The sequence below is a fragment of the Tyto alba genome, unplaced genomic scaffold (assembly GCF_018691265.1).
Source record: "Tyto alba isolate M040663 unplaced genomic scaffold, T.alba_DEE_v4.0 Super-Scaffold_9, whole genome shotgun sequence".
Taxonomy (NCBI): Eukaryota; Metazoa; Chordata; class Aves; order Strigiformes; family Tytonidae; genus Tyto; species Tyto alba.
This window is the reverse complement of record NW_024881330.1, coordinates 34,496,876-34,522,310: the sequence shown is the minus strand read 5'-3', so window position 1 is coordinate 34,522,310 and position 25,435 is coordinate 34,496,876. Positions and strand designations below refer to the sequence as shown.

Sequence of the window (25,435 nt, the reverse complement as noted above, 5' to 3'; positions counted from 1 at the left end):
ACTAAGTGTGTAGGCAACTTGAGTGGCATATGAAGTTTATGCTACATGGGAATCCTGAAGAACTTGCACTTTTTCTGAGAAAAAGAAAAAAGAAAAAACAAAAAAACCCACAACAAAACCAGTACTTTTTGGAATATGGACAGTAAAGCAACCATAAAGAGATACTAATATACTTTTATAATACCTTTAAAATTCAAGACTTCAATTTTTATTTTCAGCTCCTTTTTTCTACACCATTGCTGCATTAATGTTAAATGCTTATTATATTAAGCAATAAATTCTTGATATTGTATTTAAAAACTTTCACAGAAAAATATGACTATGAAAACTAAAAAAGGTGGATTTACAATACTTTCTATTTGGGATATTAACAGAATCTTTCTATTCATTTCCCCTTATATTCTATTTTATATTGATCTTGGAAGGAATGAAACGTATTTAAACTGAAAGCATGGAGATAGGAGAAGCAAAGCACAACAAAAATATTTTTTAAATTGGCCCAAAATGTAAGTGTCTTGTATCCAAAGGATTCCAGTTTGGCTTTATCCTTGCTGGAAACAGCAAAAATCCAGGTGTACAACAAAGTGCCAGAGATTTCTGACAGCTTCCCTATTTGTACTGTATTCTGAGCTTCTTGAAAGAGACATGAGCTCTTTCATACTGTCCACTCACCAGTAAGGTCCACAGCCAAAGTTCATCATGTTATGCAGGGACTATATCCGTCAGCAGTTAACTCATAACAACTATTATACAGACCTCAAACCACTTTTATAGCTTTTTAATCATTCTAAGTACAAGCGGCAAAAGAATTCAAATCAAATATCCATTATATCTCAGAGTTGGAACTTAACAAGTGAAGTGTTAGAAGCCATTTGGAGCATATTCTGATCAACTAAAATTTGAAGAAAACATCAAATCAAATTTAGCACAAACTTTTTGGTGAACTTATTCGGAACCATAACTGTGACTAATTGCTCTCTGCATTCATTGTCCACAGACTCAGCAAAGCTAAATGCTAGCCACTTTTCTAATCCTTCTGCTAATAAACATTCATCTCAGGAGCTCCACTAAGCAGGTTTTTCATCAGAAATGCATCAGTCTGTGCATATCACACATAGAGACTTTGATGTGAAAATGCTCAGTGTCTTTTCTTCTTAACAAGTAGTAGTATGGCAAATTATAATTTTTATAAAGTTCAATTATGAACATGTAATATGACTAGATTTTTTGCAGGTGATCTAAATTTTGAGGATAGAAAATATACACTAATTTTTATTTGTCTCATTTCAGTCTTTAAACAAAACCTATTTCTGAAACAGGTATAAGCCTGGCATTAAAAGAAAACCCTGACTCTTCACTAATATGGCATGGCATACCTAACAAACATTGCTTGGGATTGTAAAACATGCAGCATGATTTTCTTCTGATAATTCATTATCAATTCAGAATATAAACCAATCAATATTCCTATGTGTATATTGCACCATTAAGAAACTCTGAATGCCTGGCAACATTAGACCTGCCAACGTGAATTAGTTTTGCACAAGGAATTTAGCCACCATGAGAAGAAAGTGAAAGCCTCTTCACCAGAAACTATCAACTATTACTTCAACGGATCTGTACAAATCAAACATTTTTGAATATCAGAAAAGGTCACCAGCTTATCTCTTCTGTTAATATTTATAGAACTGATAAATGCCATTCCCACCTTTGTAATTTCCAGAAACATGCTGTTCTCTGAAGCACAAAACAATGCTATGAATAGTAACACATTTATGAACATTACAGAATTGCATTATTATTGGACTTTTAGTAAAAACTAAATTGAGCCCTTGGTCAAAATATGTTAAATTATAAGCAGGATTCCAGACAGCAGACATAAGAAACAGACACCTAAATGTTTAAGGTGGTTCACCAATGCATCTGCACAAAGCATTCTGACAACTGGCATTTGTTGACTCACACCCTTAACTTTTCGTTCCCTTATTATTCCTGAAATACATTTTATATCTTACTGCTTGGCAATACGTTCTTTGTCTTCAACATATTCCTAAAATGCTTATAGAATTGACATCATAAAGTCCTGTAAGTGACAGAGCTTAAAAAGTGAACTTGGGCTGAATACACAGAGCCAGTTCCTATGAATTCACTTCAGCTCAGTCATAACTAGTATTTCTTGGTGTTATTTCTTTTCCCTGTGGAAGTCAAGTTTCTAACCATGACCAGGTATGAAACCTTAGCTCCAAGTAAGAGCAAACCAAGGCCATGATGCATGTCTGCATCTGCCAAAAGACCACCTCTACAGTGAAAAACCTTCAGTCTTGCTTGTTTCCACATTTGGACTTTAAGTTCTTTTGAGCAGCTGTAAGACTGACATAATCCAACACATTTATTTATGAAGTGGTCTACAAATTCAGAGAAAGAAAGATCTTTGAAATTACTCACCCCAAAACCAGAAAACAAAGTAAAAGCAGCAGCAAAGTGACCTCTCCTGCATCCTATATATGCCAGTGAACTGAGGCAAGCGCAAAGTGGAAGGGCTGCATTATAGCATTAAGGTAACAAAACAAGCCTTATTTGCAGCCTACTAGATTCAGAGTGGTCAGAGAAAAGAGAAATACATGCTTTTCTTCTTAAGCCCCTAGAATAAAAGTGATGAGAACTTGCACTTAACTGATTTCATATTAGTGAGATGCTAATAAGGAAATTTCTGGCTTTCAAGTACAAAACAGTAATAGCATCTTTTCCCATCAATCCCTGCTTTTAATGTAGTAGAACCAAAGTGTAACATTCCTCACCAAAAACTCTTTGGAAACAAAGTGGAGGAAATCAAGGTATAAAAAAAGAAAATAAATGCTGAAGTGAATAAAAATTAGCTTAGAAACAGAATAAAATGGGATAGATTAAGTGATATTTTTTTTTCCCCAACCAAGAAGGGTCACTGCTGAATATCCACAAGGCTCAGGGCTGAGAACCCATGACACTCAAATGTTGGGGAAAAGGTGGGAACAGCTAAGTGGAAGAACTTGTAAATATCAGCGTTACAAAAGTCTGAGGGATAACTGTAAAGAAGAGTTGCACAAAACTCACTGAACACACTTAAATGACAAATGAAGTTCAATTTGAGTGTAAGAGTCATGTACAAGGCAGAACAACCCTAACTTCATAAATAAAGTGGCTTTGAAGTGACCTCAGGAATAAGTTCTTGGGAGACTACATCTATGTAGCAGAAATGGGAAACCATCTAAAGAGAACAAGAATAATCAATAGGATGTTTCAGATGTTAAATATTTACATGGGCTTGAGGGGAGAGAAGTTCAAAAGGAGAAATTTACTCCTGGACACTAGCCACAAAGAGACTGTCTCTGCCTCCCCAGACAATGAGAGCAGAGAACTGTGGAAGAATAAAGTAATAAATGAGGAAAATAATAGTGAGGTAGGCAAAAGAAAGCAAGTCAGTGTATGAAAATATGTACCAATGTCTATTAGACGTATAAAATAGAAAAATGTATTAATTGCCAGAAAAATGAACAGAAATCATAATATGTATCACTGATCAATTAGTATTCAAACAAACAGCATTACTCATTGAACTAACACCAGTATTCAGAAAATTAATCAATTATTATTTGGGAAATATACAATTAGATCAACGTAGGGGGAATTAAATAAATCATTCAAACGAGTATTTTTCTGATGTAGTTGTTCACTGAAAAACATCCTACTCTGTAGAATACTGATCAACAGTGTTACAGTTAGCTGACAGCACGTTTTCTTATTTCTTTGAACAAAGAAACTGGGAAGGTTCTGTATTAATTGGTTTAGACTTTGAGCAAAAGATCAAGTAAATTACACAAGTCCTGAACTAGTACTATTAGCCATATGTATGTAGTTGTACTAAATGCAGGAGAAATAAAATATCTTTTTGGCTTTGAGATTACTTTTGTAGCAATCAATAATGGAAGTCTAATGGCTTTACATTGGGGCTCATATGTGTTTAACCAGTACAAATGACCCAGATTTTGATTTCGAAATGAAGATTTATTTCCATCACAGAAACTCTCCTGAAAGTCAGTAGAGACAGATGCTATTTGCAGCTTAGCTTTTGAACAATTGTTGCAATACAGATTAAAATGGAGATGTTGTGTAAAAAACTAAGGCAAGAATCTGCATAACAGCTCATCTTCTTTGGCTACAAAAAAAAAAAAAAAAAATTAGCCTTTTGCTAGTGTATCTCAGTATCATCCAAAAAAAGCATTAGTGTTTTCACATACATCTGCTGGGCTGCCACTGTAAAGATTCTTTCAGCTCCTAAATTAAGTATTCTGGAATCTGGGCAAAAAATCCTCACTCATCTGAACAAAGAAACATTTCAAAAATGTTTGTATATTTTAAAAAGGCTTTCTTAGATAGTTATTTTAAAAGCAGTAGTGCAGTGTTGGTTCATTTATGCTCTGAAAGCAAAGAATATTTTCAATCCTGTATTAGCAATCTCCTGATTTTAAACAAGTTAGAAAAAGCAACTCCAGGGTAACAATTCGATGTCTAATACAAACATGAAGTAAGATTTGCTATACTCCAGAACTGCCTTTTTTTAAAAAATATATCCCTGTTCAGACTTATGGCTTTAGATATGTGTATTTGGATGTAGGTAATTTGATCAAAAAGTTAAATACTCGACACTTTCTTAAATTTCCAGCTGAGGGATAGTACAGGAGTAGTTCTGCATATTTTCAGCCATGTAATCTCACTGCATTAAATACTAAGAAATCAAATCTGCATAGAGATGTTTATAAAATTTGTGTATTTCAAACAGACGTATTATTCATTCTCCAGCAAAACCAGAGGAACAGTCCAAGACTATATTCTTTTACCAACAAGTTGTTTGTGAAGCCTGAGTGAAAATGTGCCCCACTGAAGTTAGTGGTATAACTCCCACAGCATTCGAGTAACATATGGTTTCCTCTGAAGAATACAGAATTAACATTAAAATTACTATCCATAGTAGCTGGTGTCTTATTTTAAGTTTTACCACAGCATTTTATTTGTTATCTTCAAATAGACTATGTAGTAAAATGATTAAAACTGCTTTTGTTTTGAACCTAAGGCAGCTCTTTGTACTAAAGCAATCAGCCTTATATAAATACTTCTGGTATTTGTTGGATCCTATTCCTAAACATAATGTTCATATTTCAGCTATAATAAGTAAAGCATCTCAAAGACGTGTGAGGCACTAGTTTTGCAAGTGTCCAGTTTAGTTTCTTGAGTAAAATGAGATTGGTAGAGTCAGCTAAATCCATCATGGGGAAAGCTGTGTGTGGTGCTCATAATTCAGTGCCGTTTGGAATGATTGGCAGCTGCCATCTAGTGTGGACACAAACTATACGACCACATGCATATAATTCTAGCTCTCCCTAGAAATCACACTTTGTTCAGGTCAAGCTGAGAGCACTGGTCACACAGGGCAACGAGCACAACAAAGGAACTGTCTAATAAACCATCCAGTACTCCTTCCCGACAGTGCCACACACTTCACATAAACCCACCACACGCAGCACAGCATACTGAAACTTGCTCTGAATTACGGTTATGAAAAATACAGGCACTGGTTTCTTGTCTAACCGCTGTACTGTGAACACCGGTGCCCTGGGGCGGACGACAGAACCGCGATGTTCAGAAGCAGGTGCTGCCCAGTGACTCGAAGCCAATGTTAAGCACCCAGGCACAGGACCAGTCTGCGGTTGCGCCAGGCCAGGCCTTGGTAAATCAGAGCTTTCTAAATCACCCTCAGCATCAAACATTACACAAGCCAGCTCCCGGATCCAGGAGGCCACTATGACAGCAAGGGATAGCAAGGACCCGAGAAAGTCCAGGCTGTGGCAGCAGGCTCGCTCCCAAATGATATCAGAATTGTTATACTGGCTCACCGCTACCAAATCATTCCTCCTGCACCTTCCTCCTGCAGCCCCCCCACCAACATGAGGCTTCCTCACAGCCGTGCAGAACAAAGCAGGCTGCTCATAACACAGGATCACAACCAGAGTTTCAGTAGTTTCTACTGAAAAAAAAATAACGGCTGAAAATAAGCCATAGCATCTGTGGACTTGGACACAAACATGTTAAAAATAAAATCGAGCTGTCTAAAAAAGCTATTCTGAAAAGAAGATTGCTACAGAAAAGACACCAGTTAATCTCCCTTCAGTGCTCCTGTTAAAAGGTCTTCCTGACTAGAGAGGCTTGCTAGTCACTGCTATCTGAGCACAGACAGTTAATTAACAAGAAGGAACTGCTCTATGTTATTAGTTGCAAGATATTAATTTTACTGTTATCTTGATCTTGGGTCCTTTCACAGCCTTTTGCCAGTTTCTTTCTGTTTGCTGGGCACTGCCATTTTCCCAGACTGCAAGGTCTCTAGACAGGGTAATTTGTTTGTGCAGTGCCTAAGACAAAGGTACCATTATCCCTCACCAAACCTCAGGTGCTCATGTAATGAAAACTCATTACAATATTGCTTTTAAGGTGGTCAAAAGTTCTCACAGCATGTTATGACAGTATACCTTTCTTAAAACTCACTCACAACTTTGGAGTAATTAAAAGTATATAGCTTCTGTGGAAAAAAAGAACAAAGATACAATTCCTTAAGCCGCCTATTTTATGATCTGAAAGATCAATGGAGTATAAGGAAAAATACCAACAAGGAAACATTTTTTTTCTTTTGATTGCTTTCTCCCTTTTCCTCCACACACTATTTTCTGAGAGTATTTCTTACTGTACTTTTATCTTGTCCCTCTGGGTCTGTACAAAGTTTTTTTTTTTTCCTCAGAGAGTCAACATTTAAAGGAGAATTTCCAGTTGAATATTAGCTAGAAAAAATCTGAAGGGAGAAAAAACAAAAACGGGCTGGCTCCAAGAGCTCAGTTCTGAACCAGTAACACTGACCTGGTATATGAAGGGTTGTAAGTAAACAAACATCATTCTTTCAACTTCCAGTGCTACATAATTACTTACCGGACTGATACATTTAAAAACACACAGTGACACTGAGTATTAGCAGGTAAGTTTATGTTCAAACGCAGAAAATTACTTCAAAAAATGTTACAGTTTATACCATAATAAGTACTGATGAAGGCAAAGTTACTATAATACACTAAACAACTCCTCTAATCAGAACTTAAGTGATTTTCATACTAGGTAATAAGTGATCTAATATAATTCCAGTTCATATTGAACTGCAGAGCGATACCTCCTTTGAATGAGACACATGACAGCAATGAAAAGAAGTTCAAAATCCCTTCAGTAAGAATTATTTGGTATCCTCAAAACAAGTTTCTACTTGACTCTTGGTTGAGTGGACATTTAGAGCTTTTTAATATCTTCCAGAGGGCTCTTCCAAATGTGTGTCTTCCAGCATTTGATCATTTCATATGTGCTTGAAGTAACATAGGAAATAATTTATTAAAAATTCCTGGAAGGCAGCTTTTCCTTTCAGACACCAACACCCAAGAAAGGCATATAGATGGGTTAAAGATGAAGCTGGCCTAATTACTGTCTATAATAATTTTTTTTTTTTTTTTTTTTAAAAGCAAAGCCTGTCAGTATTTTTAAATGGAAAAATATTGAACGTGGTTCTGAAATTCCTCATATGCTGGGATTTTTATATTTATGCCTTAATATTTTGTCTTAAATACAGTTAATAAAACTATAATACACAATCAAGACTGTTGAGCTGTACTATAATTTTAAGAGCATTTTTATTCACTGCTAATTTATAATCCATTTTGGATACAGATCTGTGTAGCACAGGCTGGTAACTATCTCCCCGATACAGCAGCTTTCATCTACATCACATGATTTTGTGATCTGATATCTTTTGAGAAATGCTGCTATTATATCTAAAACACTTCAGTACAAATGCCTCAAAAACCCAAAGGCTGAGTCAGGAGAGCCAATGTAAATTCAGGTTCAGAGAAGCACTATTTATCACAACTTTTAGATTTTTCTTTGTACATCAAACTCTCATTTTAGATAAAGGAAGTCAGCACAGATTATTAAGGAGGACTTTTAGACATAAAAAGACATCAGGAATATAAAGCAAAACAGTGGTTGGTCTTGCTGACGACTGTGTGGACATCTGTCACAGGTCAAACCACCAGCCAAACCTGTCATGGCCAGCAGGGAGCTATGAAGGGGAGTATGGTCTGGTTTCATTTGGCCGAGCAAACATTTTGGGAATAAATAATACAGGAAGAACAGCATACAACTCAAAACTGCATCGAAAAGTAAGGTATCCGGCTGAGAGTCAGGGCTTTTAGTTCTTTGGAATAGAAACCTGGCCTTTTCATGCTTTTTGGGGGTGAGAGAAGGTCTGTCTGGAGAGTTCTCCCATTAATGGAATGGAAATCTACTGTAAGCAGACATTGCTGGTGGCATCTGCCAGGTCTGAAACACAGATGGTTTTACAGGGCAGTGAGGTTATGCCACATGGGCAGAACCACCTTGGTATTACACATTAGAGAAATGAGAAAAGGCACTCCTCCTGGACTTCTTTTGTGTAGTAGTGATGGTTAGGAAACAGAGAAGACCACCATCCGCACATTCTTCTAAGACATTGCAGGAATGCTACTCTCTGAAGGATTAATATATTATTAATATATCAGTTTAGTAAAAAAAAAGCAGTAACAAACCAATACTGGTCCTCAAATTTCAGTGGGACTGAAGCAAATTCTTTCATCCTGAAACTGTACCAATCTGGGCAGCCTAGAATTTAGCAACTGTTCAAAGTGCAAGTTTCTTCCTCAATGCTCTTTGAGATGACCTGGCTCTTAGACAGTCAGCGCTGCCGACTCTGCCAGTATAACAGTCCCTTAGATCACATAATGCCATGGCCTTGCTCCCACTGGTTGATACTAAAGGCAATTCTGAAAACTTGAGAGATGGGAAGGGTTGTGTTATTGTTACTAGGTGAGTCCAATACGCACTCACAAGTGAAGTTAATGTGGTCTTTATGCCTGATGTTGCCTGACTAGGTGTCAAGTCTCTGACTCAGTGTCATTACAGTTAGTGCCAGGGCTACCAAAAGAGAGGGAACCTGAATCTGCAATCTTGCTATCCATACTGGTAGTGATGGGACTGTTTCAGGGAGAGTCTTAGCTGAAAAAAACGAAGGAATAGCCCATGGTCACAGCTGCACTGCAAGTGATGCCTTCTTTTGTTGCACTTTCAAAAACATCTTTTCAATAAATAAACATTGTTTTCATGAACTATTCCAAAAGCAGCAATATGAACTCTGTCCTTCACCTAAAATTGAAGGGAAGGAACAGCAAACAACACACTCCAGAGACATATCCCTTCTTAAAGAGGAAGTGCATGCACTGTGCCTTGTAACCTAATGGTCTCAGACTACAGCTTTTTAATAGCTTTACATGGACTCAGAGTGGTGACTCCACCTATTCACACATCCCATCACATCATTTTGTTTAGAACTAGGGCTTATTATGTACTGACAGAACTTGAATGGGATCCAATAACTTCTTAGTTAGCTATTACTGATCTGCTTTGATCAGTAAGCTGTCGCATAATGCCTTACATATAGTTATAGAAGTAACAGCATCCACACCACTCTCCAGTTAATTAGGTGACCAGTGCTCAGAAAGGTTCTTTAACAGTATGCTAAATTCTTGATGTTTGTGTCTCAACTACTTTTCTCTATGAGCCATCCATGTATTCAAAAGCTTTCCCACTTACAGTTTTCAGTCTTTTCTGTCTTCTTTATGACTTTCAGAAAAAGGAGAGTCACTGAGCACAGACTAGTGACCACACTAAATCAGGAATCAGTTGTTCAGCTCTAAGTGTAACATGACATTCTCTTTCTAAAATAGTATGAAGATTTTCTTTCATGCACATTTTTGGGCTCTTTTTTTGGTCCACAGCATATTTCAAGAAAAGCCTGCCTGAGGAAACAAACTAAAACCAACAACAGAGAAACTGCCACAGAACCTTATTGGAAGGCATTAAAAATTAAATAGATTTTTAAAGAGCTCTCAGACTTAATAGTAAAACCTATTAAAAATGTCTATACAGATTTAATTTGTAACAATTCCATTGCAAACAACTTTGCTTGGTTGTTGGTTAGGAGCTCAAAGTGAAAACGACATTTTTTTTCCCCACTACTACTACCCATACACTTCTCCCATCTCAAACACTTGGCAGGGAGGGTGGGGAGAAGATGATCACCATTATTTGGACTGGTGATCATAAGATCCAGATAAACTCACACTGCAGAAGTATGCTCCAAAATGAAGGAGTCCTCATATAGAACTCTTTTGGAAAATACTGTCCTTGCAACCGAATCAACAGCCTCTAAGCACAAGAGCCTCAACTGTCATTCTTATGTTGTTCATACCACAGTCTTTCAGATAAACAGATGCATCTTAAGATGTTCATTGTCAAACGGGCAACTTCAGTGAGTCTCAGATGCTACCCAAAAAATCAACACAGTAAGTGTAACTGGAGAATGCATATGGGAAGATACGCAATCTTCAGCTCACATCCTCCAAATCATTCTCTACGTTTCCTCACTAGTTTTATAACAGGTTTAAAGGCATAATGCAGCAGCTCTTGTGTGAAAGTAGAAATGTATGAGAATGAAAGTTTACTTTCATAGTATATTATGGAATATATATGTACATCATTACTCAAATGTGTCGAAGATCTAGGTTTCCTATGTATAATGCCACTAAAGTCAGTGGAGTTACACATGTGAAACGGAAAGGTAAGCAAGTACTCACTAAAGACATTTACACCCTCGCACTTTTGAGTCTTCTGGCAAGAATAAGAGCTCACATATTGTAACATATTTTTGTTTCTGAAAATTCAGTGACGAACAAATATCTTTTGCGATAACATACCTTGAAGTTGCAATTTCCACTTTGGTTCTTGCCATGGCAGCTGCTCGCTGGGCACCCTCTATTGCTCTATCCACCTTTTCTCTAGTTTTTGTGTTTCGTATTGGTATAAGTTGCTTCCTTATTCCACGGACCAAAACATTATTTTTATATTTTCCCTCTTCTTTGGTGCCATCTGGAAACATGGTACATCCATATCCATGCCTCCTGTTATTTAGCCATTCTCCTTCATATTTCATACCATTTGAACGCTCACTAATACCAAAACCACTGCGCTTGTCATTCTTCCATTCACCCATATAGGTTTCTGTAGTGGTGGCATCAACATGGTCTTCCATAGGGCAATAATCACAGTCACCGTCTCCAAAACTAATTGTAGAGTTGGCATCGCTAGAACTAATTCTGCTCATAGCAGCGTCACTCCTGACGGAGCTCCGTTTGCTAGATATCGATGACCTAGATTCAGACTTTCTAAGTTTTATACTACCAAGAAGGGATCCTCTTCTGAACAAGCCTCCTTTTTTCTTAATGCCCATGGCTTCTGGATCGCTGTGAAAATTGAGCACAAAACCTCCTCTTGTTCCAGCCGGACTGTCTGAAGTGACATCGTGCAGAACAGTGCCGTTGCTCTGCTCACTTCGAAGTGAAGCTAGAGACGTTCGGAGGGGTGAACGGATCACTGTGGCCATGCCATAGGGTACACTTTGACGCACACCATATCCATGCCGCATCCCTCCTGTCCATTGCCCCTGGTATGTACCTTTTGAAGTAATAAGGAGAAATTAAATTTAGGAAGCTGTAAAAGACCCAGCACTCTACATCCACTATGCTACAGACCATACTATGCTGTCAGCTCTGTTTTTGGCAAGAAGAAACAAAATCACAGAATGACACAGTAGATAAACAACTTTCGCTCCTTGTTTTTCTTATAAATTATTTTTCTGCTAAACATATCCTTCATTTTCCCAGCTGAAATAATTTATTTGGGCAACTAAGACACGGTAGCTATAATCACGTGCATTTTTTGAATGGATCTGTCCAGGGAAAAAGTATCAAGAGAAATTTCTAAAGCAGTACTCCCTCAACATTTTTTAAGGTGGTCAGGTGGAGAGGTGGCCAGCAGAAGCAGAGCCACATTATATGCGGTCAGCTGGGGAGGGAGACAGGGATGGAGGGAAGGGAGCAGGACACTCATGGCTCTTGCCTCCAGCTGCTCACAGAAACAGCAAGCAGGAGCAGTAAACGTCCTGCTCGTGTGTTTAAGGTGACTACAGATCTCTCCTTGCCAGGACATATTTGACAACCCGGGAAGTTGTCTTATCTTCAGATGGGCCACTGTACTTGTATGTGCTTGACTGGAAGAACAAAACCTCAGTTTATCCTACTCTTTACGAACTCTTGAGTTCAACACTTTTTGGTATCCCAAGTATTGTAAACATGGCACTGCATTCTGCATTATGTTGTGACAGAAAGATCAGAAACATGAATCCTCTAGCACTCTTTTGGCCTTTCACTTGTTCTGAAGTACATAAGCAAGACAAGGCAGTAATAAACAGAATATTGCACACCATTCTGTCATAAACATATTTAATTGTTGCAATCGTAACTATTTTTGCATCTTTTTAAAAAACAGCAATATAAGGAAGAGCAACATGGTATTTAATACGAGAAATCATGGACATCCACAGAAAGCTGCATCTGAGCCAAACCCTAGCATTATCAGATTACTACTGCACATAATTTTTTTCTTGTATTCTCAAAAGGCGTGTTCATTTTGACAAGATACATACTCCAGTGTCTGGTCTTGGAAATCCATTTGTACCAGCTATTCCAAAGGAAGGTGCCAGGAATCGCACAACTGGCCAATACAAGATAATTTGCTGTCTAAGTTCATTTCACTCTAATTCCCACTGAACTGCTTTAAGCTCCTTAAAATGAAGTCTCTCGCCTACCTAGTGCTGCTTCTTGTTTTTTTGGTTTGGTTTTTTTTTTTTTTTTAAAGAGCTATTTTGAGTATGAATATTCTTACAGATGGATAAGTAATCTTTAAAATATCTTTGATTTTGATCTGCTTTCATTGGAGCACCTATTAAAAACTATTCTTCATAGAACTAAATATCAAATGTCAAGTTCAGTGATTGACTACGTTTTTGTGAAAATATCTGTGAAATTCCTGCAGTTTCAGATGTAGCTCAAAGCTTCATTTGCTTTGAGATTTGATCTCCTTTGGCTAAGCATACTATGTTGATCATGTACATGTCCATTATCTATCAATTACTGCTTTACTGTATTTCCTCTTCCGCTAAGTTATATTTCAATGTTAACATGCAATTAAATTTGCCAAGTGTGCTTTCTTTATTATATAATACTAGATAGGTTCCACAATATAACTATTTTGTGTTGGTAGAAAATTCTACCAAGTGGAAGGTTTTTCTTTTAACAGATGGCTGCTAACACAAACAAACAACTTTCTTAGTTTCTTTCTCATTCTCTGTATCCTGGATACCTACTGCTGCACTGGTTGTAAGGGTGCTGAATCTAGAAACATGATTATTTTAAAAAACTCAGCATATGGAGAAGAGCAAATAGAAACATGAGCATAAAGCACTGGTATGACGTATTCTGTAAATACTGCAAAAATACAGCCACGTTGTAATTTTTTTCTTTATTAAACAAACATTTCCCAGAAATATATTAATATTTTATGAGCATAAATGACTACATTTTGTCCATAATTATATCTGGGATCCCCCTAGTATTGTAATCATATGCTGGAGCTAAGAATCTGGCTACATATACTTACTGCTGCACACAACAATCTGTCTAACATTCTGCACCAGTTAATTTAATTTAAAAATAATAAATCTAATTCTGATTTTGATTATACCACAATATTACATTAGAGCAGCAACTCATAATTATGCTATTTGAGTGTCAGACTCAAAGCAGAATCAACTTATTGCAGTATAGAATTTTATAAAAGTACAAAAGGTCAGCTTTTTTTCTGACTAATATGTTGTTTTAATTAATAAACATGGAAAACTCAAAACCACTTAACTCATTTAGGACTTTTATTTTTCACTGCTCTCTAGAAAGAAGTGGAAGTGGTCGGTGTTGCCCATATGGGCATTAAAACAAGGACAACTGATGTGCTGCTATTTACTTGTCTGATTTTTCTTTCTACTGGGAAAATAAAATCAATGCCAGCTTCTTCTAAAAAGAGAAAACAGTCAATGAGAAAATGCAAGATTCATACAGAATTGGTGCTTAGAAAGTACCAAAGATACTTAGTTGGAATTTTGTGTAGTCTTGCAGGTAACAACTATCTATTCTATCATTACAAATCCATTAAGAGAAAAGGCTTCTGATAGAAAGGCTAGAAAGCTGACTCATTTTCCTTCATTTTTCAACTTGCATTTTAAAGGGAAAATATTTCAATGGCATATGGAAGGCAGTGTCCAGAATGCAGATACAAGAGACTTGAACACTAATTTGACTGATGATACCAGACTCTAACTGTATCATCTTCTTTAACAAAAAAAATTGTAGAAAACTTTGAATGAGCAAGATAAGGTATGTTAATTTCGCAATATAATTAAATACTACAGCATATGGCATAAAACATGATAAAAAAGCTTTTCCCATATATGAAGGTACAAATGTATGCAATATTTACCTATCTATCTCTATATATAGATATAAATGTGAATTATAGTATCAAACACACCTTATCCTGCTTCACATTACACTATAGTGGACTGTTCAAAGCAGTTCTTGTAAGGGTCAACTGTTAAAATTTTACTTAAAACTGTAATTACTAAGCTAATTTAAAACCGTATTTGGCCATAAAACAATAACACTGTTCAGCATTAATCTTCCAAAAGCAAGGCTTGGTATCCTTTGTAACTGAAGAAACATTCAGCCAGAACTTCTACTGATCATTCACCTGCCGTTTAATAGGTTCCCTTGAAAAGTCATTCATATTTTGAGCCTAAGAACTATTAGGAAGTATCTTTTTTCCTTTTGTTCTTGTTGGCAAGTTACTGTAAAGTCTAACTTCATAACCTGTGTCCTTGGAATTTCATTGTGCCATCCCTCCCTAGAAAACCTTAGGTATATATTTTACAGCTGTGAATGTCATTGCCTACTTGCAGCTAAAATTTTAAACTACACTGTATGAAAAAAAACGAGAGGCCAAGGACTTCTTTAACTACTCCACTTGCCCTTATCCTTTACTTACATCTTCTGTGGTTTAACAAATTCGTTGTTACATCAAGATTTTTGCGTGCTTTTCAGACTCAAGTGTTAGATAAGCATACACCTAGAAAGAAGACTACTTAGAAATCAACAAACATACGTATTATGGATGACCTTTGCTTAGGGTGCATTTGCCACTGACCTCTGTGGAACGACAATGCACACCCTTACAGCAGGATGCCTGCTGCTGCTCTTGTTGGCGGGGCCACCATAAACTGCTAACTAATTTACACATACTGAAGTCTCAAATTTGGCCTTAGTCCCTCTATAAAAAATGCTCCAGTAGACTCGCAGGTTCACATAGATTCAATGAAATCCAGAGAGTTTAGAGGAGGCACAAAAGTCCAGATTGTTGTAGGGAACAACTTGATGGGCCGCTTGAAGACCCAGCATAAGCACATGCAACAAATGGAGGATCAGGGTTTATAATTCACAGTGTTTTCCTCAGAGATTTGACTGAGTGACAAGTTTAAGCACTTAAACACAGCATGACATATATTACTCATGTTGAGCAAAGTGTGGTGTGCAGAAACACTGAGGAACACTGTCAATGCTTATATTCCTTTTCCCTTCCTCAATTACATCTCTTAATACCACCAATGCATTTTAAAACAACATATTGGGGAAAGAAAAAAAAAAAAAAAAAGAAAAAAAAATAGCAGCAAAGAGGCCTGGAGTTTAGCAAGTTTGAAAACAAATTGGCAGTTGGCAGAGTCTAAACAGTTATTTCCCTACTCTGGTATTCTCAGGTCGTAATAAAGGAAGAGCTTTCCTACAAATATTTCACAGTGTGTTAAAGACACATATGTAAATCTGGTTTCCTTGTAAAAACATTTCAGACATTCTTCTGGTGTACAAATACGGCTATTGTTCCCAGAGCACAAAAACAAAAACACATCTGCAAACATCTATGACCTTCTGCTTTGCTCCATTCATGAGTACTTTCATGAAAATCAATGGGACTTCACACCTTCTGTTCATATGAACTGCAACACCTAAAAGACTGGGGCCATGGTAACTGATCTCAGTTACTAGGACTAAAAATCTTACAGTGTAAACTGCACACTTCATATGCTGTTTTGTACAAAAGATTTCCTGTGGGGTCTAAGTCTCAAAATTTAGAGATTTACTTCCAAGGTTCAATATTCTAATGAGATTTTTAAAGTTCCACAAGAAGCCTGAAAAAAAAAGATGAAAGGAACTTTAGTTTGAGAAAATCACTTCTAGAAGATTTACTGGAATGGCAATTTACTTTCCAGAAAGAGAGGAAAAAAAGAAAAAAACAAAAAAAAGATGGGCACTGCAAGTTCAGCTGTTCTTCAGCTTCCATCTTACTAGCCAAAACAAATATAATAAAAATTGAAAAGTCTACTGCGTGGTGAAAATGAAACTAAAATTTGGATCTCTTTCATTTTTTTTTCTTTTTAAATCTCCAAGCACATATTTCAGCTGACTTTGAACATCAGAACTTTCCACACCAGGAAAAAATTTTCAGATAGCAACAAATATATATAAACAAAGGGATTACAAGAGTTCAAGGTACAAAAACCACAGTACATTTCATTTTCTGAAGGAAATTAATCTTACCCAACTCACTACATTTTGTATTTCAAAAGGGGGCTAAAAAAGAAAAAAAAAAAAAAGACCCCAACTTTAGAGGTCTCCTCTTCTGTTTAATACAAAAGTACCTATTCTCTGACATGATTCTTAAATTTTGGCCACAAATCTCTTAATGAAATTCCTTGAATAAACCAGCAAGAGCATCAATTGAGATCTGATACACGGGTTAGTCCTTTAGTCACATCATATGAACATTACCTCTGATTTTAGTATATTCTATCTGTTGCACGTTGCCTAAACACGTTGCTCAGAGCTGAAGCGAGCAGCATTTCTGTAAAAAAAAACCCTGCAACAATCGAGTCCTAAAACCGAGAGCAGTTCTTCCCCTGTTACAACGGAGCAAACCAAGTTGAAGAGCAACTCGGCAGAAGTTGCAGGTGGCACTTCCACCGATGCCAGTGACATTACGGCAGCAAAGTATGAATTAAAGAAATACCAGGCTTATTTGTCGAGCGGAGCATGGAAGGATTGAGGTACAATAACTGACTGACCATTCAGATAAGCTCCAGTCCTCCGTGACCTTACTGAACCTTGACTTCTTGACCGCCCCTAACTTAAAGAGGAGGGCAGTCTGCCCACTCCTCTCTGCACGCCTACTGGGAGCTCGGCCCTAGAAACATTCGTTTTTTTTTGCGGCGAAGGGTGTGAGAGGCCGGCCTGGGTAATTTCACGACGCAGCTTGGACGCAGAGCAGCGTGCTTAATACTATACCGTATTTTAACAAAATATGGGCTATGACATGAGGGTGGCCCCGAGTCTCATTGATTTTATGGCAGCTGGGTGCCCACCTCGTCACCTTCAGCACCCTATTTACACGCGGAGCACACTGAGCGGATAAAACTATCCTTGCCAGCGAAGTAACAAGGCACAAGGGCTCGCTTGTTAAGTTCTCGCCGTTCCACCGCCACGGGGAGCGAGGCGGCGAGCTCTCCCGCCCGCGCTCCCGCCGAGACGGGCGCTGCCGGCCCCGGCTGTCGTTATCGCGGGCGGGGAGCCCGGCAGCCGCCTCGGCGAGAGGAAAAGGAACGCTGCCTGCCGGCAGCCGTCAATGCGGCTTTCCACCAGCCGCCCCCCCCCCCCCCCCCCCCGCGTCCCGGCGCGGCCGTTCCCGCCGGCCCGGGGCCGGGCGGGCCCCTCACGGGAGGGCAGAGGCGCAGGGCGGGGGCGGGGCGAGCGCCGGGCACCTGTGGCGTTCGCTGCCCGGCCGCCGGCGGGGCCTGCGGGGCGGCGAGGCCGGGCAAACGCGCTCCCCGCCGGGAACGGGCGCAAGCGACCCGGGCAGCGGGGGGGGAGAGAGACCCGAGGCCCAGCTCCGGGGGGGCCGCCGGGGCAAAGGGGGGGCCCGCGGGGAGGGCGGCGGTCGGGCACGGGAAGGGGCGGGGGGGGGAGGCGGGGCCGTGCCCACGGCGCGCGCGCGCCCACGCAGGCGCGTCTCCCCCCCCACACACACACACACCACCCACCACCCCCCTCCGCGGCGCCGCCGCGCGTGGGGCGCCCCCCGCCGGCGCCCACCTCCGTCCCCGTAGGTCTCGACGCCGTATCCGTCTTGCAGCCCGTTGCTCCAGGTGCCCTCGTAGCGGGCCGGCGTGCTGAGGCTCTGCCGCACCCCGTAGCGCCCCTTGAAGCCGTGGGACCACTCGCCGCGGTACATCCACCTGCCCTTCGTCTCCACGCCCAGCCCGTGGCGCTTGCCCTGCGCCCAGTAGCCCAGATAGGTGTTGCCGCTGGGCCAGGTGTAGCCGCCCGCCACCTCGAAGCCGTGGGACCAGGAGCCGGCGTACTCGCCCTGCCCCTTGGGCCCGGTGCAGATGCCGTGCCCGTGGGCTTTCCCGTCCTCCCAGCCGCCGCAGTAGGTGCCGCCATCGTCGAAGTCGAACCGGCCGCCCGTCATCCAGGGTCAGCGGGGCGAGCGCGGCGCCGCCGCCGCCGCCTCCCTCCCGCCCGCCTTCCTGCCTTCCTTCCTTCCTTCCTTCCTTCCTTCCTTCCTTCCCTCTTCCCTTCCCTTCTTCCCTGCCTTCCCTCCCCGCCCAGCCCCGGCGCTCCCCGCGACTGCGAGCGCTCCGCCGCCCGCCCGCCCGCGCCCAGCCCAGCCGCAGCCCCGCGGCGGCAACCGGCGCCCGCCCCCCGCTCCTCCCTGCCCGCCCCTCCGCCCCCCGCCCGCCACCGGCACCGCCCCCGCCCCGGGACGCCGCCGCCGTGGGGCAGGTGCGCGCGCCCCTTGGGCTGCGGGCGCCGCTGACACGCGTGAGCGGGCTCGGTCCCCGGCAGCGACTGGCAGCAGGCGGTCCTGCCCCCCCCCCCCCCAGGGGGAGGTCTCCGTGGGCCCGCCCCGCCCAGGGAAAGGTGCCGTGCCCCCCTCCCACCCGCGCTCGAGGGGGCGGTGGGGCCCGGCTGCTCCGTGCCACGGGTGGGCCGCCCTGCCCCGCCCCAGTGCTGCCCGCCCTTCGGGTTCCCCGGGCGGCAGCGGCGGCACCTGCAACAAGTAGGCAAAAAGAGAGTGCTTTCAAGTGATTCCTGAGATTTACCTTTATTTATTTATATATAGATAGATATATAAACTTTTGTTGTTGTTGTTCTTGGTATTTTCACTTTCTCTGAGCTTTAAGCTGAAGTTGTTCCTGCAGGGCACAGCCAAGCTGCGCGTTGTCCCTTTTCCAAACCGCGAACAGAGCCCACCTCCCCGGAGGGGCAAACCAGCAGTCCCACGGGTCGAGAAACGGGGGGAACGGGGAAGGTGAGTGGTACCAAGGCCCTTCAAGGACAGCGCTGCTGGGAACTCAGAAGGAATCTCTTGTCGTGTCTTCAGCCCCGTGGCCGCTGGGTGACTGAATGGTTCTAAATCCTGCCAAGTACTCCTTTGCCAGATATTTGATAATCAGATAAAAATATAAGGGCAAATGACAGGAGAAACACAGAGGTGTCGAAATAGCAGAGAGAACAGCGGAGAAGGGATTGAAAGCTGTTGTCGTAGGGCATCTTGGCTTTTTGTTCTTTCTCAGTTGTAGACCAGGGCTAGAAGAAAATCTGAAAGAATATCTTCCTCTTCAATGGGGATTTTGTTAAAAGCATGAATCATATTTATTAATCGTGAGGAGTGGTGCTATCTGGACACAAATATTTGGAAAAGTGGGGAAATAGCAATGGCTGTTAGTAGCAGTCAGTAAAAGCAGAAACTTAATTGCAAAAGAAAGATGTGAACACAAACCATCAGAAGTTGACAGTTAAGCTTCAGAAATTTATGCCAAATTCAGCCCAGTTATTAGCAGCTTTGACTAAAACCTAAATGAAATTTAAAAATTGCATATACTAAACATACCCATTTAACTTGGGTAAATTTTCAAGCTTTGTGCTTCGCAGGCCACTGTTCCGTGGATATTTTTACGTCACACTCCCACAGTTCGGTGCCAAAGCGTCTCTGCTCTTCCCAGGAGGGAGCTGAGCACCATAACGGATACACGCCCCTGTTGGCTCCCCTCTCATCAGAGGAAGTGTATGCTATAAAGCCTTGTTTCTGTTCCAGTAAGGGGCTTTGGGATTTCTAGTTCTGCCTGGATAGGTGTAAGTGGAAGACTCTGTGCATGCATTTGGACACATACATCCAAAGAGAAAAAGACAAGATCAAAGGCTGTGCCTTTGTCTGTGAGAAGATGGGGAAGCTTTTGATGCCCCTTTGTGTCCTGGGAATTTTGTTCCATAGTTTTGGAGTGTAGAAAACCAGACAGAAATGTTGGTTTTGTAACACAGACATTATGCAGTCTTTTGTGTGTCTTTGGACAAGGCTATATAGCGTGCTGAAGTTAAGGACTGAGACTTTGACTGCAATGTGAGCTTTTGTGGAAAGCCATTATCGAGAACGGAGAAGTCTGAAAAGGTTGCAGTAGGTGGGATTGCTGAAGAAAGTGCGGTTCAGTATCCTCTCAGTATTTCTTGAGTTTTTATGCCCTATGTGTCTTGCATTTCTTAGTCGAGAAAAAGATTAGAAACGATGGTGATGGCACGTGTGCTTTAAGTATTTTACTATTTTCACTCTATCGATCTCTCTTTTCTGTTTTCTTTCCTCCGACACGAGATAAAGCCCTGTCAGGTTTTTCAGAATTTCAGAAGAGTGAAATGGTTTATACGGGTGTGGGGAACCACCTGTTGGAAGTCAGCATGCCTATGGCTGATACTGGTATACCAGCAATTGAGGCCCCCTGCTTAGAGCTGTGTGTTATTCTCTGAGCAGATTTTTATGCAGCACAGGAGTTGCTGTGGTTGAACTGGAGTTGCTGAGCATTGGTTTTATCCGTTGTGGGGCTAGTGTTGCCTCGCACGGTGGTTCCAGGTGCTGCGCACACGACGGAGATGGAAGGCTGGTATTGCCTTACACGATGCTTCTGTGCCCCGTGCACACCAGGGTCAGGACCGGCACGGAGGGGAGCAGAGAGGGAGTGGGATGACTGGTTAGCAAGTCCAGACAGTGCCCCCCCGCGACTCGGCAGTGGAAGAGGTGGGTCTGGTGAGGGAGTGTGGGATTCCCCCAGCCCCTCCGTGGGTCCGAGCCGCTCCTCTGGAGAAGCAGCCGTGCCCAGCTGCCTGACGGGCTGGCCGATAACCACGGTCGTGCAAGTCCTTGCCTGCCTGGGTATTAGGTTTGGCTCAGTACTGGTGAATTACTGGATTTGCTGCCATTTCCACCTGAGTAATTGTACAACTGAATAGCTGGATTTGCCATAGTAATGACCTGGGTAATTGTGCTATTGAAGTATATGTGTTACTTGGAGATACCCCTTTAGGGAGTTTATCCCTAAAGCTCTTGACCTGGTGTCTGTTACCATGTGCCAAACCTGTAACTAATTGGGGCTGCACTAAGTTCTTATATCTGTACACTAGAAGATGCTGTCCCATTTCATTAATGAAATAAGTAACTTCCTGTTAGTCCTTTGGTTTACCCCTTTGACTTAAATTTTACAGGTTTTTATATCAGATCGGATGAACTAACAAGATTGGATGGGCCAGAGGGGAACAATGAGAATTTTGGGAAGGAATCATATAAATTTTCTTCTGTTATCACAAGCCTGTCAATGTGTCTTTTTTTAGTGACCCGCAAATGACGCTAAGATGAATCGTAATTTTGCTTGTGGTTTTTATTTCCAGGTGTATTCATTTAAATGAAGTAATCAATTTAAATGAAGTTGACACTTGATGACAAGATGAATTCATCACTGCCAGCCTTCTCTTATTAGGTTTTCAGCAGGGGATAAATTTTGATAGATGTGAGGGTAAAAGTGCTTTGCAGAGAACTCTTAGCATCACTCAACCAGGTCTTGATGATGTAAGAAGTCACAAGTGTCTCATTGCTGATGAGGTTGTGGATAATTTTTTTTTTTTTTTTTCCTGACAGTTGTTGCACTGACATGCCTCAACTTAAGTTCATGTCACTTTGTGTTTGCTTCTGGCCAGGGTGTAGGTAATGATCATATGCTATGTTTAGCATGTATGTGTTAAATACCTTAGGTCCACAGATTTTGTTTCCTTGGACACTTCTGCCCAGTATCAAGCTAAAAATTGTTCTAAAACTCCATAGATTCAGGAAGTAAGCAGTTATAGTAGATGAATGAGTTTACCTGTTTTGTCTAAAATAAATGTAATTGCTTCCACTGTTTTTTTTTTTTTTTTTTTTTTTTAAATCTGCTTTACAAGAGTTCTTTTCTGAAGTCTTTGATACACCTAATGTTCAGGACGTACAAGGTCTAGGTGCAGTTTATTTATCATTTACAAAAAGAGTGTGATTTTTGTTGTGTATTGGCCAAATAGAGAAAGTTTACCATGAGTGGTTCTGTTGCTGTGTAAGTCATCACAGCACTCAGTCTGATGACACTGTATGTGTGCAAAACAAGAGTGCCTAATGACACTGTATGTATGCAAAAACTGTGCTGCAGTGCTGTATTTAAAAAGGGGCTTGGTGCAGGGATGGCAGATGCAGCAGGTAAAGATATTAAACTCCAGAAATTTAATATTAACCAGATACAAAACTTTTGAGTTTACACTATTAGTCTATAGATACCTGATGCATGAATGAAAATTAGGCACGTTTATTCTTACCTTTAAAAGCCTGATTCAGCAGGGAATTACTTTAAGTACTTTGGTAATCCCATTTATTTCAGTGGGACTACACATGAGTTTTAAATTAAACCTCTGCAAGATATCTGTGCTCATGTAAAGCAAAGCACCGAAGAATGTTCTCAAGTGCTTTGCAGAACAGCGGCAGGATGCTTAACTGGTGAGCTCCATGAGCTGCGCACGTTGTCCTGGGTGAGTTCACACACAGGGTTGCTGTGTGGGAGGGAGAAACAGAGGAGTAAATGTAGTACGAAAGCCACCGTGTAGCAGTTTCAAAAGCAAGTAGGTCTTTCCTGGCACTCCATATGAACAGCCACAACTTCTCTGCCAATTCTTACACCTGGAGTCTAAATTAATGTTTCTAAATGTCATTCTGTATAACTTTAACACAAATTATGTCGCCTGACTTCTAGGACAGGAACGTAACAATTTTTCTTACTATACTGCAAATTCAGGTAAGTTACTGTGAATACCGGAACAGTAATTCTACAGGATTTTTTTGAAAAGAATTTGCTATGATATTTGAGAAACATTGTGTTATGAATCTACTCTCCTAACTGCACCAGTAAATGTCAGTTCTACCTTGCACTTGAATCTGGGACCTAGCCAGTCAGATAGTATACTTAATTTGAGAGATATTATGCTTACTCAGTGAATACAGTTATTATTTTCTTTGCAAGAGTGCTGATAAAGCTTTTAAAAACAAAAATACAGATTCTTTTCTAACTTGAAAACAAGATGAGTATGTTCTGTACCCAGACTTCTATTTTCAGCGTTGTTCTAAGCACCTGAATTAGGTTTTTAAATAAAAATGCAGTTTATTTTTTTTTTAAAAAAGGTATTGGAATTATGTATTTTTTTAAATGCTTAAAGATATTGGGTTATATTATAATGATGGTATGTAATGCTGTTATGATTAGAAGTACCTATAAAATTATGGAAAAAATAGGAAAAATAGGTTTCTGGGTCTTGTCAACATGTAGTGGTTTTGTTGTAGGTTTGGGGTTTTTGTTTGTTTGTTTTTGTTTTTATATGTCTGCAGAACAAAAATGAGTCCATCACTATACCTTAATCCACTTAAATAAACCCCAAACCTCCAAATGTGTTCAATTTTATAATGCTTGATTTGAAGAGAAGTGTAACATCATAATGATTACCCTAGATTACCACCCAAATTATGTAGGTGGAAGAGATCTACAAAATCAGATTTATCCCTAGCAAATTTTTCCTAAATGGTAATCTTAATCCTACAACTGCTGCAGTTTGTTAAACCTTGCTTCCTCAGAGAAGATGGAAATGGTTTATTGCTTTCCTCTTTGCAGCAAATTCATAAGTGCTTGAAGACAGCTCATCGTGTCTTGATTTAGCCCTTTTCTTCAGCTTAAGCCAGCTGTATCTTTCATTATTTCCTCCTAGCGCTCATGACTGCCACTGTTGCTGTGTCTGGACATTCTCCAATTATGTTAGGTATTTGTTAAAGTCTGATTTTGAAAACAAACCACATTATTTGGCTAATATTGTGCCATTTTAAAGTAGCATAATTTCATGTGACTCACAGATGACACTATTCTTTTACACTGGTGCCAGGAATCAGTGGTGTGGTGATTCCTTTCCCCCACCCACCCACTAAAAAACCCAAAACACAACAAGGTGATGTGTAACAACTCCTCTTCAATGTGTGATTTGTTGTGGTCCTAATCCTTTCCCACAGAATATTGCGTAACTAGTTGCTTCCCACTTTGTATTAGTGAAGTTGAGTTTCACTCAGCAGGTTATCACTTGCACACTGTTTTTTTCCCTTTAAGATTACTCACCCAGGTTAAATACATTTTGAATTTTAATCCCATATTGCAGTTCTTCCCTGGTTTCTAACAGTTTGCACATTTGCACATGCAATAACAGAAATCTTCCAAGATCAAAGTTATTAATGAACATATTGAATGTTAAAGGATTTGGTACAGATTGAGCATTTGATACATCCTTCAGGTTTGGGGTTTAATAATTAATAAACATTACTTAGTAACTGTAAATAATGTGTACTCTTTTACCACAGCTTTGCCTAGATCACCTTTAGCGAACAGCAGCAGCTTTGCTGAAGTCAAAATACGTAGGATCTCTTTCAGCAAATGCTGAAACAAAAAAGCATTTAACCTTTTGGTTTATCTCAGTGGTGCATCTGAAAGCTTTTCCACGGCAGCCAGGGCACAGCCCTGCCCTTTGCCACCCTCCTCCTCCTATGGGGCTGCTTTGTTTCCTTTTCTGTTATTTCCTAACCAGGTCTCAGTCTGCGATTTGGCCTTTCTGATTTTGCCCCTACGTACTTACACTCTTCCCTAATATTCTTCCTTTAGTAATTTGACCTACTTTCTACTTGCGTATACTTCCTTCTAGTGTTTCAGGATCATTGAAGGGCTCTCAATTTAGTCAAGTTTGTCTTGTGATACTCATCTTATTTTCCCTTCACATTGGGGTAGTTTGTGTTTATGCCCTTCACGTTATTTCTTTAAGGAAACAGATTGCTCTTTTTGGAGTTTATAATAAAATAAAAC

The 25,435-nt window shown here is 40.5% G+C and overlaps 1 protein-coding gene across 5 annotated transcripts in view; it reads right to left on the bottom strand.

Annotated features, from left to right (window-relative positions):
* Positions 1–18,756, bottom strand: part of JPH1 (junctophilin 1) — an 88,016-nt gene extending 69,260 nt beyond the window's left edge. For all 5 annotated transcript variants that reach the window (XM_042786195.1, XM_042786199.1, XM_042786196.1 and 2 more), the window contains exons 1-2: positions 18,297–18,756; positions 10,908–11,664 (exon numbers count right to left, since the gene is read on the bottom strand). In XM_042786195.1, the coding sequence (XP_042642129.1) occupies positions 10,908–11,664; positions 18,297–18,675 (1,136 nt within the window). In that variant the 5' untranslated portion in view covers positions 18,676–18,756. The remainder of the gene's footprint in view (positions 1–10,907; positions 11,665–18,296) is intronic.
* Positions 18,757–25,435: the final 6,679 nt, after the last annotated feature.